At 39.3% G+C, this 27612-nt stretch overlaps 1 protein-coding gene across 3 annotated transcripts; it reads right to left on the reverse strand.

Moving 5' to 3' along the window:
- Positions 1-652: 652 nt before the first annotated feature.
- crtc3 (CREB regulated transcription coactivator 3) lies at positions 653-26342 on the reverse strand. Of its 3 annotated transcripts, none has more exons than XM_087794370.1 (15): positions 25178-26342; positions 20100-20210; positions 19322-19449; positions 16035-16094; positions 11229-11291; positions 9518-9621; positions 7757-7795; positions 7597-7682; positions 7379-7428; positions 6112-6332; positions 5174-5409; positions 4333-4488; positions 4171-4254; positions 2871-3078; positions 653-2741 (listed from the first exon to the last, which is right to left on the reverse strand). In XM_087794370.1, the coding sequence occupies exons 1-15, from the start codon at positions 25307-25309 to the stop codon at positions 2587-2589; spliced, it is 1833 nt and encodes a 610-aa protein (XP_087650496.1). In that variant the 5' UTR covers positions 25310-26342; the 3' UTR covers positions 653-2586. The 3 variants fall into 3 exon arrangements, with proteins under 3 accessions (XP_087650496.1, XP_087650495.1, XP_087650497.1); XM_087794369.1 differs by having other exon boundaries at positions 653-2792; XM_087794371.1 differs by lacking the exon at positions 11229-11291 and having other exon boundaries at positions 653-2792.
- Positions 26343-27612: the final 1270 nt, after the last annotated feature.

Genomic DNA, 27612 nt, shown 5'->3' on the forward strand with positions numbered 1-27612 from the left:
ACAAATAAAAATTACTTACTTACTTATGCACCTCAAACATCCCCATCCCACTTCTGACACTATTTGGTACAGAGGATACATGTTGTGCCGCCAAAGATGCGTTGGATCAGCAGATAGATGTTATCGTGACCCAAAACAGTCTTTTAAAAGGTTAAGAAACGTCAACATGAAATAAAGAATTTGATAAAAGAATGAAATACAATCTTTCATGTTACTGTATGAGGTCAACTTTATTACTTTAAAACTATGTATAAATGTAGCCTCCAAAATAAAACATGCATCTTCAAATTTGTAGAATTGCTGATAAGAAAATACTAAATAAATGTACCCGTCGTGTATGGAAACATATTTTAAAGTTATTTTCCAAGATAGACACAAGAATTAAATGGCCATGAATGAATGAAGAAGATAAAGGAACGTCATTTAAAAAAAAAAGTAATCATACAAATGCTATGCGTGTCACAGTGTTGTCTTGGCCTTTTAGCTTTTTTAAATGTGTATTGTTTTGAGTGAACCTGGTCTGACAAAAGCGCTTTACAAAGAACACTTACTAAGGAGTTGGAGGAGTTTGGATGTGACGCCCACTGCGTCAAGTGTGAATGTGCTGCCCCCCACCGGTGGGTCAAAGAACAGCAAAGAGGCGGAGTTAAGACACAGTTTAAAGTTTTATTGTTTATATTAAATCAGAAAGATAAGCACTATAACATGTTACATACCAAGACGATTTTCGATCTTGGGAGGAAACAAAAAAAAACAGAAGTGGACATAAACATATTTAAATAACAGAACTGTACATTTGAAAATGCATCTAAAAAACACCAAAAAAAACAATTTAGTGACGGGAGAGAGCGCACAGGAAGCTGGTACCTGACAGCTAAAGCTAGAACGATGAGGAGGTGATGCAAGCCACAATATATCAAAGAGACGTGGATGTAAGGCAGCCGACAGCAGGACAGAGGAAAGAAAAACAAAGAGCTTTAAAGCCAGAACATTAGACTGCAAAAGTGGCTCCATCGCTCACAGTGACCCAACACTAAAGTAGCTGATATAAACTCTTATAGAAAATAACCGTCGTCCCTCTTCGTTGTTGTGTCCGCGGACACGTAAAGCTGAGAGAAAATCTCATTGACAATGCTCGTGTTGATCGTCTCGCAGTTCACCGAGGACCACTGTGGACACTGGACACATGTAATATTGTGATTTCAATTCCACACCCACTCAAGGTTGTGTACACAACAGAAAGCTGCAGGGCTGCTGCGATACACTGCATAATGTACAAGATCGACCTGCTCAACAGGTTCCACTTGGGAAACAAGTTGCATAGCTTGAGAGCACGAGTCTGAGCGTTTGAAAAAAGCGTTTGTTTTTTGCTTCAAATTGTGACAACTCAATTCATCAGACAAAAACGGGCACTCAATGCCCTTAAAAATCCACAGTTTTTCATATATGTGGGAATAAGAAAAAGCACTTAAAAGGCCCAGAAAACACACCTTATGTTTGTTGCTGGCACAGATGCTTCACCGCAGTGAATTTTTGGGTTGTCAGGTGTAAAAAAAAAAAAAAAAAAAGGAAACAAAAACCACAACCCAATGTAAAAATCTCAGTCTCCACAACATGAAGTCACTAGTGCAAAAGAGCGTCAGTGCAATTTTACATGATGTCCGATGTCCACGTGATGGTTGCGATCTGACTCCACGGGGGGGACGAGTGACGGCCCAGACACGAGCGCGGGAAGCCAAACACGGTAGCACAGCGCATGCCCTTATTCACGACCAGATTCAAAGTAAGCGCCATTACGATTTGGTACAAAACTCTTTAAAAGTAAAACATATAAAATTGTTACACTTAAAAAACATAAACAAAAATGCTCATTCCTCTTTTTTTTTTCTCTTTGATGACAGGTGATGCGTCCCAGTGCAGTCAGAGGGTGGTGGTGGGGGAGGGGGGGGGGTCCTCAACCAATTTGCGAGTAAAAATAGAACCTTCAGTTTTTCTATGCGTTCAAATAGAAAAATCAATTCTCTAGTTATATTCTTGTATCTTTGTAAACAGTTGCCCTTTTGACTCAAGTTAGAAAATACATTCTAAATCTGACAAAATAATCTGGTAATCTTTACGCAAATATACGATTTTTTGACTTTTGATTGTACTTTGATTGTTCGCTCACGCCGCCGCTCCAGCGGTTGAGCAGCATCGGCAGCACGATCCTCCAGCGCATTTGTCCAACACACTCGCACAACGACGGGGTTGCTATGGTGATTGTTACCGCGGTGATGCTGTTGCTACGGCCTGTGGGGGTGGTGGTGGGGGGCTGTGAGCGGAGCGAGCTGGGCTCCTGATCCTCACCCAAACAAATGACGGCTGCGTCGGATCAGCCCGAAAAGACTCCTCAACGCGTGGAGAGGAGAAGAGTAACGTCGCTGGAGTAAAAGTACGTTTGTTCACAAGTCACAGAGGAGGGTGTGCATGTCGGTGGCGTCGTTTCACATTTCGTGATTCTTCAAAGCAGTGACTGCATGCACAGTGGCTCGTCTGAACATGCATATTGACATTTGTGTTTTTCCGAGGAGGACGCGTCTCAGGGCTTCAGAGTCTGTCGCTGCGGAAGGATTCCTCCACCGACGGGTCGGGCAGCACCATGTCGGGGTCGCTGAGCATGCTCAGGCCGTCCAGGCTCAGGGGCTCGATGCGCAGCTCGTCCTCCAGCGGGAAGCCTCCCTCCGAGTCGAAGCACTCAGGCACTGTGAACAGAGCGTTGCTCATGTCTTTAGACAGGTTGGGATTGGAGTCGTCTGCAGGCAAAGAAGTTAAGAGCGACTCTTTAGTCACACTTCTGGAGCGAGAAGCCGAGCAGACACTCGTGGACTCACCGGTGAGGATGATGTTCGGCAGCCCGCCGCTGCAGTTAGAGTAGAACATGTTGGACCTCATGTGCATGGGGTCCTGCAGGCTGCCCTGGCTGCCCCCCAGCCCCGCTATAGCTGCCTGCGAGTAGAAGAGTGAGGAAGAGGAGGGGTCGAAGCAGGACCCAGCGGACGTGCAGCTCATCATGTTGTCCAGCAGATTATACTGGTCGATCTGAAAGAAACACTGAATCAGAACATGTGTCGCTAAGATCTTTTAGAGGGTTATCTGGAGTCATCAGTGATTGTTTTCATTCACTCCTTCGGGCTCCAAGGAGTCACACACAGCTTTACATTAAGAAAACGCATTTTCTCTTATGTAATAAAACATGAATGAATAAGACGGCATACAATGAATAAACATAAAGGCCAGAAATAGCTGGAACTAAATGCTGTGCATGACCAAACGTGTCGAAGCAAAATGAAATAAGCTTTGTGAGTTTGCCTGCTGGTACTTTCCATTTAGTCACAAGACATTTAAAAACACTATTTAAAGTGCGACTAATTATTTGATTTATGTGTGTCTTCAATAGATCTTCAACCTCTATATATCATCAGTATGTTTATGTTTGTACAAAACTCTCTTTTCATTGAAATATTTATTTTATATACATGTTCATTCAAATCTTTGTATACAGTAACCACACCCACTCTGCTCTGATTGGTCAAGGACTGACGTTTGTCCCCGCTTGTCATCAATCTCTAAAGTTTCCACCTCCAAGAGACTTGTTGTATAAACAAAGCGGGGTGTGATTATAGCTGGCTGGAGGAGGAGTGAAGCCATTATTACTTCATAATGGACTTTTGTAACCTCTTGTTCGCTGAGATTTCAGACGGGGGAGAACATTATAAAGTAATAACTTCAAAACATGGTCATGATGAGAGACTTACTGCATCTTGGAGAGAAAGACTTCAATATTTGAAACATGTGAGTGAGTCAGGACAGTTTGGTTTTCACATTAGTTAACCTTTAAGGACAACATCATTTTTTTTGTTAACACTTATAAGACTAAAGGGTTATTGTTTGAATGATACTGATCTTTAAATATCACTTACACCCTCTCACCAGCATTGAGAAATCTAAAGCGTTTCCATCTGAATCCTCACTCCCACATATCCTCCAGCACAGAATGTGATTTGGTTAATTTGCTCTTAAACGAGGAACAGAAGCTTCCAGCCGAGCTCTGCTTCACATTTTTAATTTGTGGGATGTGGATTTAAAATAAAAACAAAGACTCTGTTTATGTGTGCAGATGTAAGAACACACCTCATTATAGGGGTTGGTTTTACTCTGCCGGTTGAAGTGCTGCTCCAACACCTGATCGCTGAACAGTCCCGCCATGTTGTTGTGCTGTCAACAAGAAGAACACTCTTTAAAGAAAAACCTGATGTTTTGAACAACCGTCAGAGCACTGACTGAAGTACCGACCTGGCTGGTGTTGAAGTCCAGCACGGCGCTCTGATGAGGGGACAAAGGCTGCTGCTGGCACTGGCGATTGGGGTCCACGGCGTGTTTGGGTTGCTGGTAGAGAGGGTAGGGTGGCGGCGGCTCTCGCGGCATGTTGCTGGTGTCCAGAGCGACGCCCTTGAACGGATGAGAAACACCAGCAGGAGTCACTGCGCTGCCATTTCTGATGCTACTTTAACACAGCAAAGCAACCTTTTCTGCCCCGAATTTCACCAAGTCATGCTTGCAAAGGCAAAATGAGACTTCTTCGGTGCAGATGTGTGAATTTGTGTACATTTTGGTTTGAAATTTACGACCTGCTGCGCTCCATTTAATGGTACATTATGTGTAGGCAGATGAAAGTATACTTTGTTGAATATCAGATGTTTAAAACATAAAAATGTATCACATTAAATTTGATAATTTACATAACATTTAGCCAAGATGGAATTCTTTTTTAAATGTATTAACATATTTTTGTGTTTAAATTAAGTTTGTTTTTGTTGCTTTTATAAAAAATACATTGCAATTTGTTCGGAATTCGGAAAAATACACTTCTGTATTTTCACATTTCTTTGTGTTCAAATAGTTTTTTCAGAGATTTAAATTTTCAGGCTTTTTAAAAAAGTTTCTACACTGAAAAAAATGTCTCCACAAGAACTGACCTCTGACACCCCCCGGCCAGAGACCCCTGGTTTACACTTTTTATGTTTGTGTTTTTTTGTGTTTGCATGTTTTGTGTCACTACATAAAATTCTAGGACGATGTTTATCTACAGAGTGAATGACGGTCAAGACTTTCTGCCCATTATGAGAAGCAGTACCTGTGTGATGGGGGACAGGCAGGGGGACATGGTGGGGGACAGCGGCTTGGCTAGACCTCTGCGCTGCTCCGCACCGGGAGAGAGTGTGAGGGGGCTGACGGGAGCCGGCCGTCGTCGAGGGGTGTTGTTGGAGAGCCTCAGAGACGAGTGGATGGAAGGATTGCTGAGGGACGACTGTAGCTGGCAGTTGTTGAGAGAAGTCTGGATGGAGGGATTGCTCAGAGAGGACGAAAGGCCTGCAGAGACAATGCAGAAGACATTAATCTTGCTATAAACCAACTTTTAACGCGCCACAGAACTAGAGCATGATGGGAGGAAACTTGTTTGGCAGCTGCGATGCATTATGCTCTCCATTTTCCTGCTCTCAAGATCCAAACCCCAAACACTGGCTCATTGTGTCCTCTTAGGGGAAAATGAGAGGACAGAGGTAAAGCGAGGGAAGAGAACAGAGCTGATTGTGGCGAGTCAAAGTAGGGTCAATGATCCAATGTCAGTCTGCGGCGCAGCCAAGCTGAACTGTGCTCGCCGTGGGAGCAGAACCACAGAACAGAGAGAGGCACCGGCACTGAAGTGATGGGATCAGCAGCAGAGTTCAGAGTGAGGAAGTTCTGAACAGAGCCGTCTTTCACTGACGGCTGCTGTGAAGACGCAGAAGACTGGCAGAGACGCCAGTGTCTCAAGACAGGCTGCAGTCCCAGTGAGAGACTGGATGCAAAGGGTAACGTGATCAAAGTAGGAGTTGATGAAGAAGCTCGATGGAAAAGAAAAGTCCCGACCAAGAACGCTTGGAGGTTGTTTCTGTGCATAAAATTGTGCTTCTACACTTTGATGCAGTAGAAGTTCCATAGTTCAAAAAGTAATGTTTAACTTCAGGAGAAAATCAGCTGGACAATTCTACAGTAAGTTCAGCTCCAGTTCAAGTGACATCATCAACTCACCCTGTGGATTGCTAATGCCGAGGTGCATCATGGCGGCGGGCAGGTTTCCGGTGCTGCTCCCTCCACTCAGGTTGGGGTATCCGCCGTTGTCCTCGGGGTCCAGCGGGGTGGATAAAGGGGAGGGAAAGTGCAGGTTGCTGAGGTCGGGGAGGGAGCCTCCTGTATTTAACGCTCCCTGGTAGTGGGACAGACCTGGATTCTGCTCCGGAGAGGGAAATATACTGCACAGAAGGTAAACACGAAACAAGCTGCAGTCAGACGTTTGTAATTTATAAAGCAATTACCCTCCCTGACTGATTCAATCACATTTCCAATTAGAACTTAATAGACTCCCATCCTGTCGTCTTTATTTCTCCTCCATTATGTTTCTCATTTCCATCCCTGATCACATGCGGCCCTCGCTCCATATGAGCAGCGACTGTGACTCATTGTAGTGTTCTTCACTCTGGCACACGAGCTGCCACAACACAAACAATGAACAAATGCTGGCCGTTCAAACGTGTGTCTCGCACTGTCCGAGGGAGAGAAGAGGCTTGAAACATGAGGCTGGAGCAGCTTGACGCCTCATGCAAAGGTCATGTTGTCGGTCTGATTTATCACTCCCTTCATCAATTGTTTTTCACTTCAGACCCGAGGGCAACTGAATTTAACGTGATATCAGTTTGAGGACAAGAGCGTCTCTTATCTCAAACAGTATTGCAGACACAGATTCAAATATATCATAGCACTAGCAGAAATAATAATACTAAATCATATGTCAGATAAAGCTTTTGAAGGGTTCACCATGGTACAGAGAATACCAGAATTTCCAGACTACCAGCAACAACTTCTTTCCCGCTTTAAGAACACTTTACTACAACGCCCTGAAAAACAAGTGGCGGTAAAGCATTTCACAATTGATTGACGGTGAGATGCGTGAAGAACTTACAGCAAAATGACGACAGATGCTTTCAAAGGCAATAACATCAGAAGGCCTGAATTTAATAATGAATGTTCTGGCAGGCTGTGTATTCTTTTATAATCAGTTTTACTGCTGTGTTACATGTACCGTACAAGGGCAATTTTGAGAAATGTTTCTGTGCATCATCTTTTTATGGAAATATCTAATGTTTCAATGTGGACACCTACAGTTTACTTGTGGCCTACATATGTACACATTTTTATTAAATCTGATTGGTGAGGCTTCAGGTGTGACATACAAAAACTATGTGTATGCCTCAACTTGCTTTTCTCACTCAACCTTTTCCGAGTCTGAATTTTGACTTACTTTATTCCAGGCACTTCACATGACTTAGGCCTCGATGCCAGAGACTGGACCTGAAGGAAAGCAGAGTATACGTTTCTCTTAGGCTAATGAAAAGGGAGTACAAGATGTACCACTACTTATTTTTTACAAGTGGTTTTACAGTAAAGAGGCTAATACTTTCATCACCCTTTAACATGTTTGGTGTTTTCTTCGAGCATTTAAATGGGCAGTGGTCTCACCTTCTTGGCCTCCCACAGCTGCTTTGGAAGGGGTTTACTGACGCCAATTAAATTCTCCTCATTGGGCAGGGCGGGGAAGGAAAAGACTGGAGGAGAAAGCAATCTCTAATTAAACATGTGTTCTCCAGACGAACATTAAAGACAAACAAATGTAACCCACCGTCTCTGGAGCCATCCACTTCTGCTTCATTTAGACTTGCTGCATGCCAGCCAGAGATGAGTGAAAAAATGAAGAAAAAAAAACAGACTCAATATGAAACAATGACTGAATGTCTGCCTTAATAACTAAATAAACTGACGCGGTCTGTTGGCAGCACCCGCTGCAATTATGTCCCAGTATCATAAAAACAAAAGCCGGGCATCTGGAATCAAGTCGTGAAGAAGAGGAAAGAGGGGAAAGAATTTGGCCAATGAGAGAAGAGAGGGCTCTTTGTTATACAACATTATAATGAGAAAATATGTTCTCTTGTCAAACCTTCAAAATTTCCTGGTGCATGCCAGCCTTTAAAGGAAAATATTGCTCATCGTATCAAACGATATTATTCGCGTCTTAATGCAGAAGTGCTCCAGTTGATACCACGCCAGGTCATTCTTTCACCAGTTAGTGATTTAGTTTCTAGAAGGCCCCTCTTCACGATGAGATATAGCTCACATTTTAGCATTAAAATAACAAGTGGGGCGGACAGCTGCAGACCTAAGTCGGTGCCAAGTGTTTCTGGCAAATCCATGTGTAGCCATTGTGTCCTGCTTAGATATCGTCAAGAAACATCTCCACGCTCCGGCTTTGTGGCTCACTGCTATGACTCCTGCTTGGATTCATCTTTAATCAGCCAGAGCTTAACACAACTCAGAAAGCACTGAGGCCTCAAGAGGTGTCAAAGAAAACCCCGGGCTTTACAAAAGCGGAGAGAGCTCCGTATCATCCAAACAGAACATGAAGAGCCAGCATAGTCATTTGTGCAGGCTTCATACATGAGGCTGTGTGAAGAGAAACAGTCACTGAGGAGTTACAAGGACAGCCGACAGTCACCGGGAATGCAGTACTGAGATGATACAAATGGTGTGAGCAAAGAAGCCAAGCCCACATGCAAGTCATCTGCTCCCTGGATGCAACAGACCTGTCGTGTCATAACATTGCTATTTATAAACATTTGTACACAGAATAAATAAGCATCACTGTGCCAACATTTTTTTTTTTACCTGCTGGTTAAATATGAAATCATTCTCTAGTCATAATTATCCACTTGACATGAACACATGTCAGCACACAAGTAGACAATATTGCACAAAATAATTGACATAATTATTATAGATACATTTTCAGTGGTTCAATATATATACCGACTATATATGATTAAATTAAAAAAAAAACACTTATATGCACTTCAAAAGAATTTACTTTCAATAAATTGATTTTATTTCCCTCAGTATTTCAAACATAAATCAATGATCAATTAAATAACGTTTATGATAATCAATAGTTTTTTTAACCTTAGTATTCCAATGAGGAATTAATGTGTGTGTATATAAAAACTATGATGAGTTTCAAATGTGATTTTTCTTTGACAAAATGTGGAGCATAAATATGTCCGAATACAAGTTATTATTGCTATTAAAACGGTTTACAATGGCAATGTTTTATATCTTCTCTATGTTATAATTGTGTAAGTAATGTTTTAATTAACCTTCAAAAGTACTTGTAATTAACACATACGAGTTTAGTCGAAAAAACTATTCTGTTTTATTATCCAGATTTGCCTTGTGAAGTAAGGTTAGAAAGAAACACCAGCAGCTCAAGAGAAACATAAAGCTTAATTGAACAACATGATGGACAAAATATGAAAAATAATGGTGGGAACTTTCTCCAATATTCATATTTTGAGGTGCTTGTTTGAGTGACTGACTGTGGAAAAAGTCTCACCATTTCGTTGGGGGAGAACTCGGCCCATCTGCTGGTTAATTCCAAAGGGATCCTGGGGATTTGGGTTCATCGCACTCGTGTGAAGAGCAGAGTCAGAGTTGGTCCTGTGTAGGAGGTAAAAGACAAATATGCAAATTACTTCAGCATTCTGGACCGAGGCAGGGGACTCCTTAGAGATGGGAGGTTAGTGAGTCAGTCTGATTCTCCCAAGCTTCACAAGATATTGACCTTGCATGTACAAGCAGCAGAAAATATCTTACACAACTTTGATTTAAAAAAATAAAATAAATAAAATACGATGACCAGAACCCAATAAAATTGATGATTAATTGAATTGATGAGAATATGCTGATGAAAGTCACATAAATTGGCTTAAATTTATTTTTAAATTGGGTGCCAAGAAAGTGAAAAAATGCATTCAAAACTGTTGCCTTAATTGACTGCTGAGATGCCCTTAAGTAAACCTGCACTCATGCAAAAAGATTCATTACCCTATAATTTATGAAATAATAAAAATGACGTTGGACAATATTGCTTCAACTATTTTGAGAATCAACCTTTAACCACTTGTGCTTGAGGAAACAAATCACCATTTATCGACTGGGCTCTATATAAAAGAAACCGTGTAAGATTCAAAAATGTCACTAAATAATAATCTCAAATGGCTGCTGTGGTGAAAAGATAATTTAGGAGAAACTAAGTCAGATGATAAAACTTCAGGGTTGCATTGCTGCAATTCTTTCAAATTAAATCACTCAGGGGCCCGACACTATGCACCCACCAAACAATCGTAATAAGTTACATTTTCTGGTGTACAAATGTTAATTGAAGGAGCAATGACCGACACTGTAAATATGTAGAGATAAATATATGAATTACAATGACACGCATACAAGCGTACTGTTTATGCAGGAAAGATTAGATCTAAGATATAAGCTTTTAAAACTTGCAATTCTGAGAAATTTCGCGTCAGCAGCAAAGTTTCTCGAGGGCTTTCTGAAAAGATTCAATGGGCTTCTTTATGCGTCACATAATTCTTATACAACAGCCACTGGGGCAAAGTCAGTTACTTGGCTTTGTAACAATTGAGCATGTTGGCAGTGTCTACAGAGCACAGTTTAGTATTGAGGGGGGGATTTAATCCTTAATAACACCATTAACTGTATTTGTACTTGGGTTAATTCTTAACAATTACTGGAGATAAATGGGGTTTTAAAAAAAATTAAATCCCACTTGTAAATAGTATACAATGAATGGTCACTTTCAATTCTGAAAAGAAAAAAACAAAAAAAAAAACACAATTCAAGTATATACTCCAGTGAAAGATGTAAAAGGGCTGAAAAAAGAAAATTAGTTGAGAAATGTTAAGAGTGCAAATGAGCCCCTGCTCGGTCAGTGAGAAAGGATTTCAGATTGAGAAGTGAAGAAGTGGAGAGTTAAGTAGCAAACTATCAGAGAAAAATCAAGAACGAATCAGTGAAAGTCATGAGCTAAGACTCTGTCGTGCTCAGAGCTAATGAGGGGGAAGGAAAAGGATTATTGTGACGTTCAATATCAGACAGATTTACAAAAGGATAGAATCTAGGACACTGTCTTATCAAAGTCAGATCACAAAAAAAACAAAGCAGAATTGCTGATGGCAGTGTGAGAAAAAGGATAAAGCATTTAGGAGAGGCCAAAAAAGAGAAGAGACTCATGGGTCAAGGGTCACCTGTTGAGCTGAGATATTAATCTAAACCCAAGCCGTTTTTCCTCAGTCCATGGTGGCTGTTCCCTTCAAAGAGACAGAGGAATATGCATGAAAGACATTTATTAGACGCTAGCAGAGACCCCAGGATAATGCTCTAAAAATGTCAGTTCATAAGAAAGAGAAAGGTTTGTTAGAGGAAATAAAACAAATATGTACCAATACGGAAAAAGCCCAGTCATATATTAAGAAACACCCTAATGCTAATCCACATGTAAGGATGAGGAGGAAACAAAAAAATGGAAGAATTCAACATATATGGTCTGAGCAATTCCTAACAGCTCACACAGATCTGCTGTAAAAAAGTGAAATACAACAGGCTCTTCTTTGCCTATGCCTGCCAGGGCAGGGAACAACTTCATGTGAAGAGCCATTATCAAAGCCTGAAACGATGGAAGTGGGTTTATCTGAAGCAGTCTTGTCTGGTTCTTGGGGAAACAAAACATCAAACCGCATGATTGGTTTTACTCAGGCAAGCAACCCATCTGGTCCACAGAAGAACAGGAACGGAAACACTTCAATAAAAGAAGAAAAACAACAAACACCATTTTTGTAGAATGTTCCTCTTAATTTCCTAATGCTGCGTTTCTTCTTTGAAATTCACGGATGAGTTGTGTCTCAGAGTATGGACCATGTCACCTTCAGAAATAAGAGATCTTGGTACTAAATTCTACTACTACTACTACTTCTAAGGCTCTGAAGAGGCATAACCCTTGTGTTGAGATGGAACATGTTTAACTAATGAATTTGAAGTGGCATTTAAGTGGCCTTCCTCAAGGCAACTTCCTCTAGCCACCTGGAAACAAACTGCTACCGAAAACCCACCGCATGATAGCCTTTATCTTTATCCCCTGATAGGTTTGTTAGTGCTGGAGCAAGAGTAAATGCATCAGGTCATTTGAGGTAAACAAACATGCACAGTGACACAACATTAGTCCAGGGAGAGGCAATCACAATTGGTGTTCACATGGACGTCAACCTGATTGACAACAAGTATAATTCCCCCCTTTCAATGCCGATACATTTTTATTCTGAATGCGCTAGATTGGATCTTTTATTCTGAAAGACTCATTTTCATGAATGGCAGGAGCTATTATACGTTTTAAGAAATTAATCTTAAACTACACATCAATAAAAATATGTTTTAAACCACATTCACTTGAGCAGAACTACCTGATCAACCACAGTCAACAAGGGTTGTAAAAATCTATATTTATCTCCAGCTGTAAAGTTACAGGTAAGGAACAGTGCCCCTCCCAGCCCAACAATATAACTACAGTATTTTTAGCTCAGTGACGCGTGTGTGCTTTGTTTCTGTTGTGCATGCTTTCCTCCTCCTGCATTGACTTGTGCATGGCAAGGATTCCCATTCAAATGTAAGAACTTCACAGACCTTTACACTATTCATCCATTACAGATATTTTTGTGATCATTGAAAACAACGATGTTGGCCCAGCGATACCTTCCAGGATACACAACTTGTGGGAAGGTTTGCTTTGTACACGCACCTCTTGGGAGTTTGTTTTGACTCTCTATCCTCAGGGACGTTGGTACAGGAATAGCAGGTCAAAGATGAGGAGAGAAGGAGGGGCGTGGGATTGAACATGGCTTTGACCTAAAACCAGATGTTTTTCTGACTCTCAATTGTACATTGAGTAAAGCTGGGTGATGCCAGTAATCTTTCTCCAAGTTGTCAAAAATGTTCAGAAACATTTTCAGAAAGACATGCACATAAAAAGTTTTGAGGGCAACCACAACTTTATTAGATTACAGTATGGATGATTGGTAGGAAACATAAGTGCTGGCTCGTTTTCTTAAGGAAGCATAATCAAATCCATTTGCCAGATTGATGGTGCACAGAAGGTCAGAGTTCATGTGAACATTTCCACTGTCGTTCTTTAAAAAAAAAATTGGCTCAATGCCTTTAAGTCTCGATAATGTGGTCAAAAGACAGCAGATTGTCGTCTCTTAACATGCATGCAAACAAACCTAATAAAGTACAAAGGAAACATTGTCAAAGTTCTGAAACAGTTAAAACATTTTTGTGGAGTGCTGATGAGTTTTAATGCAGCGCAGATGTAGTTGGGCTTGTAAACACTTAGAATCCCCCTCTGCCTAAAGACATGCAAGAGCCCTCCACTTGCTGCTCATTAGATACTTTGCATTTTTAAATGGTTCAACAGATAATTTCTTTCTACACGCAATATATAACAATGCTTCCTTAAGGAGCGTGTAACAAGATTAATCCTTTAAATTGGATTTCCTAATGAGCTCCAGGAAAGAGAACCTGGATAATCTTGCCAGTCTTTGCTCTCTCGTCTCAACACCATTATACTTCTTTCCAAATAAAACAGCATGTCACGGTGCTGTGCAGCAAATCAAGTGAATATGTGGGAAGTCAAGCACTGCTTATACTAACTACATCAATACAGAGTCAAACGATCGTTCATGTTAAACATTTGCTGTGTAAGGAATTCATCCGGACAAATTGGTCGTTATACAAAGCAGAAACTTAAACATTTGTCTTTTTTTGCAGAAGAACTAGTGAAATGATTCTAAACAACTGAGACAGTTTGGGTTGACTAGCAAACATTTCCTTCCATGGAAGAGGCACTGGTGTTCTGTCTTGGGCGTCTTTCAAAGTCTGAATCAGAGAAACACTCACTCACTGAAAAAAGCACCATAGGAATGAAAATTGTATCTAGATATATCACTATGTGAGTAACTCTATGTAGTGTAGGTGAACCAGGTTTCCATCCCGCTGTACCCATTTCTAATCTGCGGACAGCTTTGATGATGACTGTCAATGGCATTGACTTATGAATGAAACGTAAGTGCATGCAAATGCCATGATGTCCTCCAGCCCCGACTCCCTTGGCAGGTCAGAAGTCATTGGTCTCCAGCTGTTAAAACCAGCGAGCGCACAATTGTTCAGTAGAAGCAGAAATGACTTCAAAATGTTTTCAATTATCAGACCTTCCAGTGATTGAGGCAGTAGAAAGAGTGTTCTTAAATAGGAGAGTTTGGTCCCTATCAAAATGTTTCACCTCTTCATGCATAAGGAAGATTAAAAGGTTGAAAAATGGCTCTTAAATGTAACAAAAAGAAAGTTCATGGAAAATTAGGGTGCGCACGAGAAGAGCAAGAGATATCAAATTATAGGACTGATTTGGGCCAAGAATGGACTAACAAAATACATGCACGAGAAACTGTACAAGATCAATTTAAGAGAAATTTAGGCAAGGATGATAATAATCACATGAATGACAAAACAGTAAACTAATAAAACAATATTTTTACCACCGCAATCAGGTTGAAAGCCACCTAAAACCAGGACCAGTTTCGACCATTCTTATGACTCTCCTAAAGTCCAAACGGTCTCTGCATTCTCCTAAATAACTATGGGTTTCAGGTAGGATTTATACAATACTGGGAAAAACTTTTGTTGACCCTCAGCCTTGGTTGAGGCATGGTTACCTCAAGCTGGGTTGACCCAGTAAATTATGCGATACATTTTGAGTAAACACGTTTATTCATGAACAAGTTGTTTTTCTTGCCCTTTGATATTTTTGTATAAACTGTATACAGTTTAGTAGACTCAGCAGAGGTGTTTCGGAAGCTGCTGGATTGTGAAAACAAATAAAATCGATGTTGCATCGGTGAAAACATGTGCTAAAACATTAAAAGGTCAAGTTTGCCAAATGGGTCTCCGAATATAACACACACTTACTCTGAGAAAACTTACGTCAGGTTGCCCTGAGAGGACATTTGTCAGCCCGACCTGTTTTGTGTTGTCAACAGGGATGGGAGGGTGTGGGCCTTATTCATGTCTACCGAACAAGCTGTTATAGTACAATCGACACAGAGACTGGTGAATGTGAGTGCAGTCACTAAGCAGAAACACTCTGGCAGCGAGCCATGCCCACATACAAAACAAGCGTGAAGTCATGGACATGAACGGGGGTGTGAGGGGAGGAGCACTGCTCTGTTTTATCGCTGGGCCTTAACTCGCTGGTAAACACAGGGAAAGCAGACAAACAGTACAAGGACATCTCTCTGCGGCTCTAATAAAACTGGACAGAGAACCTGCATCAACATCAAAATAAACGTTCCCCCCCCGCCCCAATTCTGCTGGATTCTATGATTGGATTGTTGCATCACTGTTACCACTATGTTACAGTGGCGCCAAATCAAAATACATCAACGGCATGATTAAGCCTCTCTCTCAAAACCTTTTATGCCTCTGACAACTGAACAAGCCAGTTTGATATATTGTAAAACACACACACACAAACACACCTACAGAGTACAATTGATGACATTTCATTACATATTTGTTAATATGTACCACAAGGCAGGGCAAATCAACTTACATTTTCCAGAAAACCACATTTTTAACCCTTGTAATAGTATATCCTGTTATGCAAACAGATGTTAACACAATGTTATACATCTCTTAGCACAAATGTATTTAAATAGCAAGAGCTTAGTGTCTCCTCATGTTATACAAGGATGTCGACATCGCAGTCAACATGACACAAAAGCCACATGGGAAGCTCAGAGAATTTGTTTTGTGTAGATTTTCTTTCATTTTATTTGTCCTGAAATCATCCGTTTTCAATGTCAACTTTATGTCGTTTTGAGAGAGCTATGCTGCATTTTCTAAGCTGGAGCTTCTCCGGTTACGGAATAAAGTAAAAAACAAATAACAAAATCTTTTCTAACGTTAGCAGGTCAGAGCACAAAGAGTCAGTCAAATGATTAACTTACCTTCTCCAGTTGTTGTCTGGAGGTGGCGACAGGTACACATTTCCATATGGGGAACTTTCCATGTAGAGAACAGTAAAGGAAAACTTAAGCAGAAGAAATAAATGTGAACATGTTCTATACCACGAATCATCTCAAACTGCTTATGCAGTTCATAACCGATCAGCAGAGTTTCCAAACCTCAGTACCTTTCATAACATGGTGGAATATATGCTGTAACACACAATCTACAGCAGAAACAAACATAGCTGTGAGTAACAATCCAGTTCAAAGGCAGAGTTCCTGTGATTGTCTACAAAAGGGCAGGACTATTTTCTCAATTTTCATCTTGAGAAGTTAATGTGTTTTTGTAAAGTAAGTCTATTGATTAATTTCTCCGAACATTGATCAAATATAAAATTCCATACTACACCACCAATTATACAACTATATAACATGGCAGAATGTGACCAGTTGATACATTCCTTTGTTTCATTCTTTTAACCTTATTGCACCAAGTACCAATTCTTTCTCTAAATAAATATTGCAAAAGTACTCATTAGTAGTCTAAAATGTAATGCAATAGTCACCAAACTCACTGCAAAACACAAAATCTACAGATTGAGCACATGAAAGCCTGGACATCTGTAGCAGTCAGAAGTGTAAGCAAAGTGAATTCAAATGTGTTTTGATCAATACACACTTGAAGTCTGACTGAACTAACTTTATTTTTCCCAGAGCCAACATGTTGACAGCTTGCAAAGAATATAAAGCATTTTTAATGAAAGGCGGTGCATCAAACATAAGATAGATGATACCGTTTATGAGAGGTAATAAAGCCTATCAACATATAAAGTGAATAATTACTTTGGAAGTCTCTGTGGATCTCAGCCAACACTGCATCTTCTTACAAATAAGTCAGAATATTTGGGGAACATGAAAAAAAGATGTGCAATTATAAAATGAATTCTGGCAAATAGGTTATTGTAAATTACTATTCTCTACTACGTTATCTAATGCATAAATAGTTGTTTCACCCATGACTCATAATGGAGTCCAACAATAGTTATTTAAATCACGATATATAGCTAATATATTTCAAACGCACTCATTGCTTAAAGGGAAACTAACGTGAAAACCCAACTCTCCTGACTTACTCATGTTTCAATGAGCATGTTTTGAAGTTAAGACTTTATAAAGTTCTACCCCGTCTGAAATCTCAGCGAACAAGAAGTTACGAAAGCGGTGTCCATTATGACGTAATAATAGTCTTCACTCGTGTAAAGGTCAAAGATTTATTAAAGAGACATTTAAATAAACAAATTAGTTGCTCTATAAATAATATTTGTTGGAAGCTATGTAAAAGTTCAATATGTATTCTCACTTTAAACTGCTTTGTACTTTTTAATACACATTCAAGAACTCAAATAATGACAACCGTCCACACCCCAGACCTTCAGACTTTGGTATCTAAAACAAAGTCAGACCCATTAGTAAAATGGATAGGGTTCGAAACTCGACCCTGCCCCTCTGACAAGACTGGTTCTTAAGTGACTGCACAGTTAAGACATTAGAGGAATGCTACATGTTACATTTCATTGACTAATCTCCCACCCACTCAAAAAATCTAAGAAGCTTTGAGTCATCCCATCTTAAATGGCTTCTGCATCCAATCGAGGTTTCAGTATAGTAAATAAAATGGATTGTTGGCAACTATTAAAATCTTAGGAAATGCTTTGACATAATGTAAACATTTGTGTAGGTTATTTAAGTTAATTTGGTTCCACTGACATAATAATGCAATTCAGTTAGCCAAAAAGAAAACATATTTGAACTTCCTTATTAAATTACTAAATAAATAAAAAAAACATTCAAATATAAGCATTTAACCGGTAGATAAGAATTTAAACAACAATTATTGCTCACATAGACATTTTGGGAAAGTCTACTTGAGCCAGAGCCCCTTGTTTGACCAGGTCTAATGGGTAGGTTCCTCTAATGAAACACTACAATGGAATGGTTGTCTGAGGTGGGGATGGACAAAATTGCTTAACAGCACAGATTTTCAATTCCTGGAATAGTAAACCGTATAATTCATAGTATTCTGATAGACATTTCAATAGTAAAATCTGTTTAACCGTTAACCGTGAATGCCAAATTTGGTCAATATGTACTACAGCAGTACTGATTTTAGTCCTACTTTCTTATGAAGCATGAATAACTTTCATACCTTAATGTATGTCACACCAACCAAGCTTTAAATAAACATAGTTTTGAGCAGTTAAGTCATGGAAAGCCTGCTAATTACCCACGGCCATAATAAATGCAAAGGACAAACAGACGTAATACAGCCTAAAGCTAGAATAACAAATTGTTGTCATAGGCTGTCTATTTACTCCCATTATAAAACCTACTAACAGACAAAAAACTCTGGAACTCTCATACATTTTGGCTTTTGAAAGATGCATCTACTAAAGTATGTTAATGGGGCGTGGCCCCTAAAGTCAGTTAAGCTCCGTCAGGCAAGCATACTTTACAATATATATATATATATATATATAGTATAAATATTGACACAAGATCAAAACACATTCACATACATGCCCTATGTGAGTACACATTACTATTCAGGTTTTAAACATGTCCATAAATGGCTCTTAAAATGAAACTAATGTGTTGATTTAAGTGTATCTTCCAAGTATTAAGGACCTCTATTGTATCATCAGTATGTGTCTGTTTGTACAAAACCCTTTTTTCATTTAAATATTTACATTATAAATGTGCTTAAGCCCCCCCCCCCCCTCTGAAAAATCTTTTTTTCTGGAGAAGAAATCTTGTTTACTCTCACCACGCCCACTCTACTGTGATTGGTTAAGCATGGTTTGTCACCACGTGTAATCAATTCTGGAAGTATCCACCTCCAAGGGACTCGTTGTTTAAACAAAGCAGGGGGGATTACAGCTGGCTGAGGAATGAAGACCATTAGAATGGACTGCTCTCGTAACCTCTCGTTCGCCGAGGGTTTAGACGGTGGAGAACTTTATAAAGTAATAACTTCAAAACATCATCACTATGAGGGACTAACTGTATGTTGGAGAGAAAGACTTAAACATTTGAAACATGCGAGTAAGTCAGGAGAGTTGGGTTTTCACATTAGTTGACCTTAAAACAATGTTCCTGAGAATAAAAATGGCTGACCCTATAGACAGAATAGTAACATGGCTCTGGTGTCATGATCTAAGTGGCAGGATGAGATAACAGCTGCAGTAATTACTACTTGTTAATGTCAATAAAAGAGCAGTGAAAAGGATATCTGCCGTCCATGTTTGTCGATGGGTCTTCGATGGGGTGAGTTGATGCGGTTGCGATCTCTGTGGACCCTCTCAACCAAACCATGGTGGCGGGTTCCTCTGATGGAGTCCAGGCCTGGAAATCCTCCCTGGAATTCAGGTGTTTTTTTTCTTTATTAAATACTTCTTCACTTCTTTATTGAGTACATTAAGAAGTGAGTCTATTAACAGCATCAGTACCATTTAAAAAAAATGAAATGTAATAACGTGGAAGTCACGATTGATTGCACTGTCAGACATCCAATAGACTTTATGTTTAAACATAGCAACAAAGTGCCATATGTGGATATGTGAGCTCACAGAAGGCAATTCAAGTTTAATTAAATTGTTGACAAGCAACGTTCCACATCAATAGAATGTACTGTTTGAATCAATGTGCAGTTAAATGGCAAGTACGTAATTGTAGATGCACTCTGATAACAGTAAATAAAATCAGACAGGAAATTAATTCACAACATGTCATGATTCTAATTACAAATCAAAAGCGAACCACTTATACTAATTAGAATCACTTTGTGGTCCACATTATTTTAATCAAATTACCAATGATTCAATGAGCCATGATTTATTGGAATCTTTAAGCAGGGGGTTAGTGCAGCCCCTTGAGTAGAGTGAAATAGAAAGGCGTACAAGGGACTCATCACACAAATTAAATAATTACATGATTGTGAGTAACCTCTGATTCTTTACTATTACATAGAATCCGGGGAACAGTCACGAATTCATCAAGTTCATCTACCTGAAATTCAGTGCTGGCGTGACCAATCTGGTTAACATTTGGCAAAGACCCTCCGTAGTACTGCGCTCGGGTTTGAGACAAGCGTAGCTGCTGGACTTTCTGAAACTGGACCTGTCAAGTGAAAAACAAACAGATGCTGGAGGTTAGAGGCACGGTGGGCGTGGTATGAATTTGAATAGTTGACTCTAAGCTTATTTGAAGATTTAGTGTAAGCTCTTTTACAAATGTTATTCAAAGTACAAATTGTCAACAAACCAAGTAGAAGAAAACACCCCCACTTAGCACAAAGAGAAACAAGGCATGTTGGTTTGATGCATATACCATCCTCAATTACATTTTTGCATATAACACTTTTGAAAACAGGGATACATGATCAACCATCTACTTCATATCTGTTACTAAAACTGAAAATTGGGAACACCAATGAAAAAAAAGGAGGAAAAAAATGTTATTTAAGTTACATAACTACTAATGTATTGTTATTTAAACATTTAACAAAAATGATTTAAAAATAATACAGAAACATGAAATATTTTGCATGAAAAAGTGTTTGGCTCAACACAACCCAGATAAACCTCAGATAAAATGATAGCATGACTTGGAGTCTAAACCTTTGAAGCCAGACTCAAACCACTCATTACTTTTTCACACAGAAAAAAAAAGCTGTTTCAAAAAATATTCCAATCATGTAGAAATAAACGAGAATGCCATTCATCTTCAAACACAGAAGTAGTTTTGAAGTATGTAGCTATTGGTTTGATAAATCAACCGGTTTTCAAGAGATCACTTTTTATACTGGAATCTACCTCGCTCTCTGCAAGTCATAACTGGTTCCAAAAAAGCTGAAATTGAGCGTGCACTTTAAGGAGAGCTGGGATTATTCATCTCTGAGGATTTTAACTCACGACCCAGCTCCATCACAACCAAGGCAAAGCAGCGGATGCATGTCTAAAGGCAACTTTGGCAGCCAAACACACCAAAGCAAAGTTTTTTTTACTTCTACGGGGCCATCATCCAGTCTGTTCTTTGTTCTCATTTCACAGTCTTGATCGAATTTTCCAAGAAATTAGGAAAAGAAAGTCAATATTAACTGCAAAAGACATCACCTTGTATGACTCTATTAAAGTATAACTGAACCATTAGCTTAAATCAAAAATATTTGCAGGGGGTTTTTTTCTCTCTGTTTCATAAGAGTCATGTCACGGTGACAATGACCTTGCCAATAGTTTCAATAGTTTGAATGCATTTTTCTACATCATCTTTACAGGTATGCGACTTGTATTTTTACAAATTACCAATATAATATTAACCAATATTCTGCACCATGATGTTCAAAAGTAACTCATGCCTTGTCGGAAACACATGGTTTATCTACCAAAGGGGTTCCAATTGGGTGGAAAAGTGTGTTTTCTTTTTTTTTTAATTTTATTTCCTTATAAATTATGTATTCCATTACTGCTTTAGAATACGCCGTTTTGTTGCTGCAAAATTTATACAACAGTAAATGCTTAGTAATCATTTTGAATCGATGTAGCAGTAAGGAATGAAAGTCAGACCGCAAAAGAACATCACATAATGTTTAAAGGGTTTTATTTAATACACTCAACACAGCCATGTTACGTAAACTGCCTGGAGGCATGATGGGGTTCTGAATGAAAAGTAAAAGGAAAGGGAGAAACTAGAGAAGGGGGAATAAATAAAGCACTGATGTAGAAAGGTAATTTCCTGTGATTTATGTAAACGTCATATGCAATTAAAATTGTTTTAATAAAGATTTACACTTGCTACAGTTTTAAAGAAACAAATAATTTATCATTAACCCTTATTTTATATTCAGCAAATTGCTATTCCTGTAAGAACAAGAAGTATTTGAGCTGCAGTCTAAATTCCACCGACAAATAATTTCCCAACAAATAGAAAAAGAAGGTTCCCATGCATTTATTTTTGTTGTTCAACTTGTTTGAGTCATTATATAACATGCTTGTGCTATGTGTCAGTTATGTGTGCTCAACTGTGGCACAAATGTTGCAGTTTTGCAAAACTAAATTACTTTCTTTGTTGACAGACGTCAATGACAGTTTGAACTTTTTCGGTTTACCACTTCCTTTTCACTGGACATTCAGGCTTGCACTTTCACAGTGGGAACACATTGTAAACCACTGGCATGCTGGGACCTTGAAAGCAGACCTGAGAATTGACCAGTAAAGGCTATTTAGTTTTTCTCGGAATGTCTGCCACTGCAAGCCAAGGATAGAAACAATTGAATGAATTATAACGGCGAACTCTTTTAGACATCATTGTTGTAAGTCACGTCAATCTTGGAAAGAACAAAGATGTCTGATTTTAAGAGAGCCGTTGATCTTAATTTATCTTGGGAGTTGTTGCTATAGCAACAGGCCATTAGTGGGTTATTAAAAATATCACACATTACAGTGTGCACTATTCACAAGCTGAGCTCAGCCAAACATAACAATTAGCAAAGTGACCCCGACCGTCTTAAATGAGAAAAGTGATTCTGATTTCTCCATTGTTTAACTCATTCAGAGAGTTTTGATACAATAAAAATAAAATAAATGTGTTTTTCCAAATCTCTGATTAAAATAAAGCCAAGTCCACAGGTTTTGACAAGAAACTAAAGGAATACAAACCAAAATGTTCCTTCCCAGCAACATATGCATCCAAGCATTAAAAAAAAACATTCATCTCGATAGAACTGTAAATGTCAAAACATGATGGAAAAGCATAATATTAGACGAGAATAAAAACTTGCAAAATAAAATATATTGGAAAATTCAACATAATTTAAAACACATATTCACTAAATTTCGTACAGTTCCGTTTTCTCTTTCAGAGTGTTCCAGCGATTAATAAAACGAGGTTCATCGTCAACATTCTACTCATTTTAGAGTCTTAGTACATAAAGTAGCCACAGATGTTTATATGCTGATACACCACAAGACCACAAAGACTACTTTAATGGCCGCTCTGTTTATAAACCTCTCACTTGTCTCCTTACATTACTGGAATATAGAAACCACAGGGGTCAAATGTGCTCTCTCAATACACCACATCATACCTTCACTTTTTTTATGTGTACACATTAAAAAAGTATGTCTAACTGATATTTAACAGGTTTTTTCCAGCTAATAAAAGGTTTAAAGTATTTTGTAGATTAAGGGCACTCACTACGGTGGGTGTCTTAGGAAGACAACCTTGAAGAACTCTAGATTTAAGGTTGTTTTTTTTTTTAAGAGAAAATATTGGAAGCAAATAATTCAAAGTTCATCCTACAGATTTAGTAAGTAAGTCAGTAAATAATAGTTAAATTTCAAGATCTGGATATAGTATGTATTTCTGAACTCATGTCATCTCTGTCATGTTTTATAGAACAATGACGAGTGTTGCCACTGGATACATGCCAGTCCCTTGTGGATGAATAAAGCAGAGGGAAAAAATGCCTTTCAGGATGCAAGTATAAAATAGAGAAATCTAGTGTCCATGTGTGGCAAAATGTGACTTTTTGTACGACATGTGCTCATGTTAAGATTAGATATTTCTCATTGTGTAAGACATAACTAGACAGTATTTGAAACAACAACATCTCAATCAATCTTTCTGGTTGCAGTTGGTGATTATCACAGGTTAGACTTAGACTTAGACTGCACTTAATTGATCCCTTTGAGAGGACACTCTCAGGGAAATTTCTGTTTTCCAGTAGTATATAAGGAATAGAGAAAAAAAGGTTGGCTCAACGCACCATATACAATATACTACTTCCATTTTTTTCCTCGATTATAAGCCTTCCCGCTCTTTTATTTAAACATGACAAGAGACTGCTTGGAAGAAGCAATTTTCAACACGTCTTCCTTGGGCCAGAAACAAGTTGTAAAAATGCGAAGCAAGACTGTGCAGCGATCACACATGGATGAGAGATGAACAATGCAGGCAAGTATTAGGATACGCAGCTCATTGACACTGCATTGCAGAGCAAATCAAACCCAAGCGTACTGATGAGAGAGTGCTCAGATTGTTGCATCTCGCCCCTCAGCTCATGAGGTGCTGCATACGGAAACGATAAAAAAGAGATTTAGACTGGAATCCCTAAATATAATCATTAAAGTTAACATAAAAAAAAACGTTAAAAGGGATTTAACTGTGAAATAGCAATGGGTACCTTTGAAAATAATGCTAAAAAAATACACAAAAGCAAAAAATTGAGTTTTTTTCTATTTGTGCCTCTTAAGTTTCATCTCCAGCAAGGAAACGCAACCAAGTCATAGTGCATGTGGAAATGTGCTGACTTCAAATCTAATGGTCAAGGCTTATGGAGAGTGTTATGAAATGTGAGCGTCCATAAAAAAAAAGGATCTGTCACAACAATTAAGAGTAGGTGTGAGGAGCCACATGGCTTTAAACAACATTATACTCACATGGGGATCATGTAACCTATACCACAATCATTGATGGCAAAAAAATATATCTTGCAGTTCTCAGGAAAATCATCCTGCATGGTACCTTTTCCTCATTTCTATGTACCAAACCATCTGTCGCAGCAGTTCATTCTCCTCCATCTTCACCTAACTTGCACATCCTCCCTAGTCATTTCTAACCCCTTCACGCTCCCTTTCAACCCATCCATAAACCCTTCTTTGATCCGGTAAAAGATGTGAGAGGCGAATTTAAAAATGATAAAAGGATAAGAATACTTTTTCCCCCCCCCTCTCTCTCTGGGTCTGAATGGGTTCTTTCAGTAAACAAGAAAGTGCAGCAATGTAACCCAAGCCCGGTGCTTTTTTAATAGTGGCACCGCAGAATGTGGCATGTGATACCCTTATCAACATCCAGCTCCTATCTGTCACAGATCAAAAAAACATTTTTGTCAAATAGATAGAATCAAAACAGGAGGGTTTGATGTTACTTCAATTGGTTGAGTTATAACATGTTATTATCATCACATGTAGATCACAGCTGATGTAAGAGGCAGAAGAGCGTCTGTGACTGGGATCTTTTGACCGAACACACACACCATAACAAACATCCCATCGTGACATTTTAGAAGGACAAGTGTGTATATTTACCCTGGACACCGTCAGGTCTGTCATCAGCTGCTCGAACGCCCGCGTCTCCTCCGCCTGCTTCTGGTTGTGCAGGGCGATCTTCTCGCTGAACTTCCTGGGGTTGGAGCCACCTGTGCCCGGGGAACTGGACATGGCGCGGGCCGCACTCTTCCACAACAACTCCAGTCACTTCGATAGAAACAGCGGGAGGTTTCGCTGCGAGTCTTTTTTTTTACTTCCCAGAGTATCGTATCGGGCGAATCCGCGAATCCATGGAAAAACGTGAAGAAACACCAAACATTCCGTCCCTTCAGGAGTCAACCTTCAACCCGCTGTGATGTTAATGCAAAAAACGGAGCTAATGTTGCTAAGCTAATGTTGCTGTCAAAACTAAAAAAGTTGCTTTAAGTGTTTAAACGAAGCCCAGAGGTGTTGTCAGTTCTCGGTACTAAAACGACGGCGGTCGGTTAGTTTTGTGTAGTATTTTTGTGCAAGTTCACGGTGAATTACGTGTTGTTTTTTCTCTGCATATCAGGAGCGGAGTCACTTGTCTGGACACATTAGCTGTCAAAGCTAAACTGTCGTCTGCGGTGTAGCTCGCAGCTAGCACAGGCTAAACTGCTGTCATGGCACCACACCAGTCCATTCCCAACACGAGCACTCCAAGTGTGTCCCAGATATACTTCAGAAGCAGAAAAAACAACAAAAAAGTGTTTTAAAATCGAGTTTCCTCCGTCGCTGGCAATATGTGTGGGACTCGCTGGCTGTGCAGCGTTAGCATCGTTAGCAACGCTTTTCGCTTCTTAGTCTCTCAACAAGTGTCCACCAACATGGTTATCCTCAAAACTTGGACGAATAACAACTTTTAAAAAAAATCCGTGGACGCCGAAGCAAAACGACGGGAAACACAGGAGCGGCAACAGGGTCCGAGAGCTTCCGCGACACCGTCCGACATCAAATTGATATCGCAGCGATTAGAAGTCGTGTGTTAATCCACGGAGAGCTGCTGCTGAGTCCGAGCCCGCGACTCCATGGAGAGAAACAAAAACTGCGACGCTCGTCCCGTTTTTCCTTTCCGCCTCGATTTTCCGCGCTCGACTGACTTCCCAGTCGAGGATTGTTGTTTTTTCAGTCGATGAGATCTCGCTGCGTGGAGAGGTTTGGAGAAGCAACTCAGCCGCTGCTGCCTCGCACTTGGAGAAAAACATTACACGCCAAACGGGGTCAGTACCGACTGTAACCGCGGGGCGGCGACAGATCGACATTGTTTTTTAATGACTCTTCCAAAAAAAACGATCGATCGAAGGTTGTAAGTAAGTAACATATATTTGTAAAGCGCTTTTCACTTATTTAAGGAACACCCTTTGGGGGGGTGAAATCTTCCCTGAGCACCTTCTGCTCATTTTTGAATTGCTGGGATCTGTTTTTCCTTAATGAACTATAGTCTTACTTCAACATTAAAGTGTCTTGAGATAACTTTGTTATGATAAGACACTTTGAATAACATTGAATTGAATTGAATTGAATTGTTTACTGTGAATTTCGGGTTCTAAATTTTTTATTCCTGGATCAGCAATGAAACAATCTTAGGCTTCAACCCTGGATTGAGGGATGGACCCTGGTCCTGTTCTTCTGTGGATTTTTTCTTTTTTTTATTATTTCACAGTCCGAGAACATGTACAGGAGAAAAAAATATATTGAATGTGATTCTAGATTGTCTGCACTCGCCTTCAATTACTTTGTAGATGGCATACCCAGGACGAGGCTTAAAACAAATAATAATATTAATAATAATAAAAATAGAAACACATGTCCTGCAAAAAAAACAAAAAAACAAATACAAATGAGACTCAGGTGTAATTCTTCTCTACATTCATTTATTTAAATGGTAATTCATTTAATTTACTGTGTTCATACATGATGAATACAAATGTACTGTTAATTTGAGCTGTATATAATTTAGATTCTAATGTATTTGTAATCTTGACAATATTGTAATTGTAATCTTGACAATATTTAAAGGCAGAAAGAATTTGAAAGAAATGCAACTCATATCGTTATTAACTAGCTAATTTAACAAAGTATGCCATTCAGTTTTATTTATATTCCATGTTTTGATATGATGAATGATCGGTTTGATTTTAAACAATCACGACTCATGTAGTGAAACTCTCAAAATAGTATTTTAACAATGTTCTTCGCTGCGTAACTGGATGATCATCCCGGAGAGTCTGTGAGTGTCATGTGACCACCAAACTCTTTTTCCAACAGTGGGTTTTTTTTAACTTACCAGGAAAATAAAACCAGAAACCCCTGAGTTATTGGCTTCATAACTTCAGGTTCTACGATTAGTGCGAAGCCCTCTAACCGCTTTTTCGGAGACGAGGCAGAGCCTCTGAGAAAGCTCATGAAATCGCCGCCCAGCTGGGTACAGCCCACTTACTATAAGAAGTGGG

Source organism: Callionymus lyra, chromosome 6, assembly GCF_982586985.1.
Source record: "Callionymus lyra chromosome 6, fCalLyr1.hap1.1, whole genome shotgun sequence".
In the NCBI taxonomy this organism is placed as follows: Eukaryota; Metazoa; Chordata; class Actinopteri; order Syngnathiformes; family Callionymidae; genus Callionymus; species Callionymus lyra.

Bases quoted from the DNA above. Each gene is read 5' to 3' on its own strand.
- crtc3 (XM_087794369.1), bottom strand. From the start codon at position 25,309: ATGTCCAGTTCCCCGGGCACAGGTGGCTCCAACCCCAGGAAGTTCAGC. The intron at 20,211-25,177 runs GTAAATATACAC...TTCACTTGACAG, and splicing joins CAGACCTGACGGTGTCCAGG to GTCCAGTTTCAGAAAGTCCA. The intron at 7,683-7,756 runs GTGGGTTACATT...TTTCTCCTCCAG, and splicing joins AGTGGATGGCTCCAGAGACG to TCTTTTCCTTCCCCGCCCTG.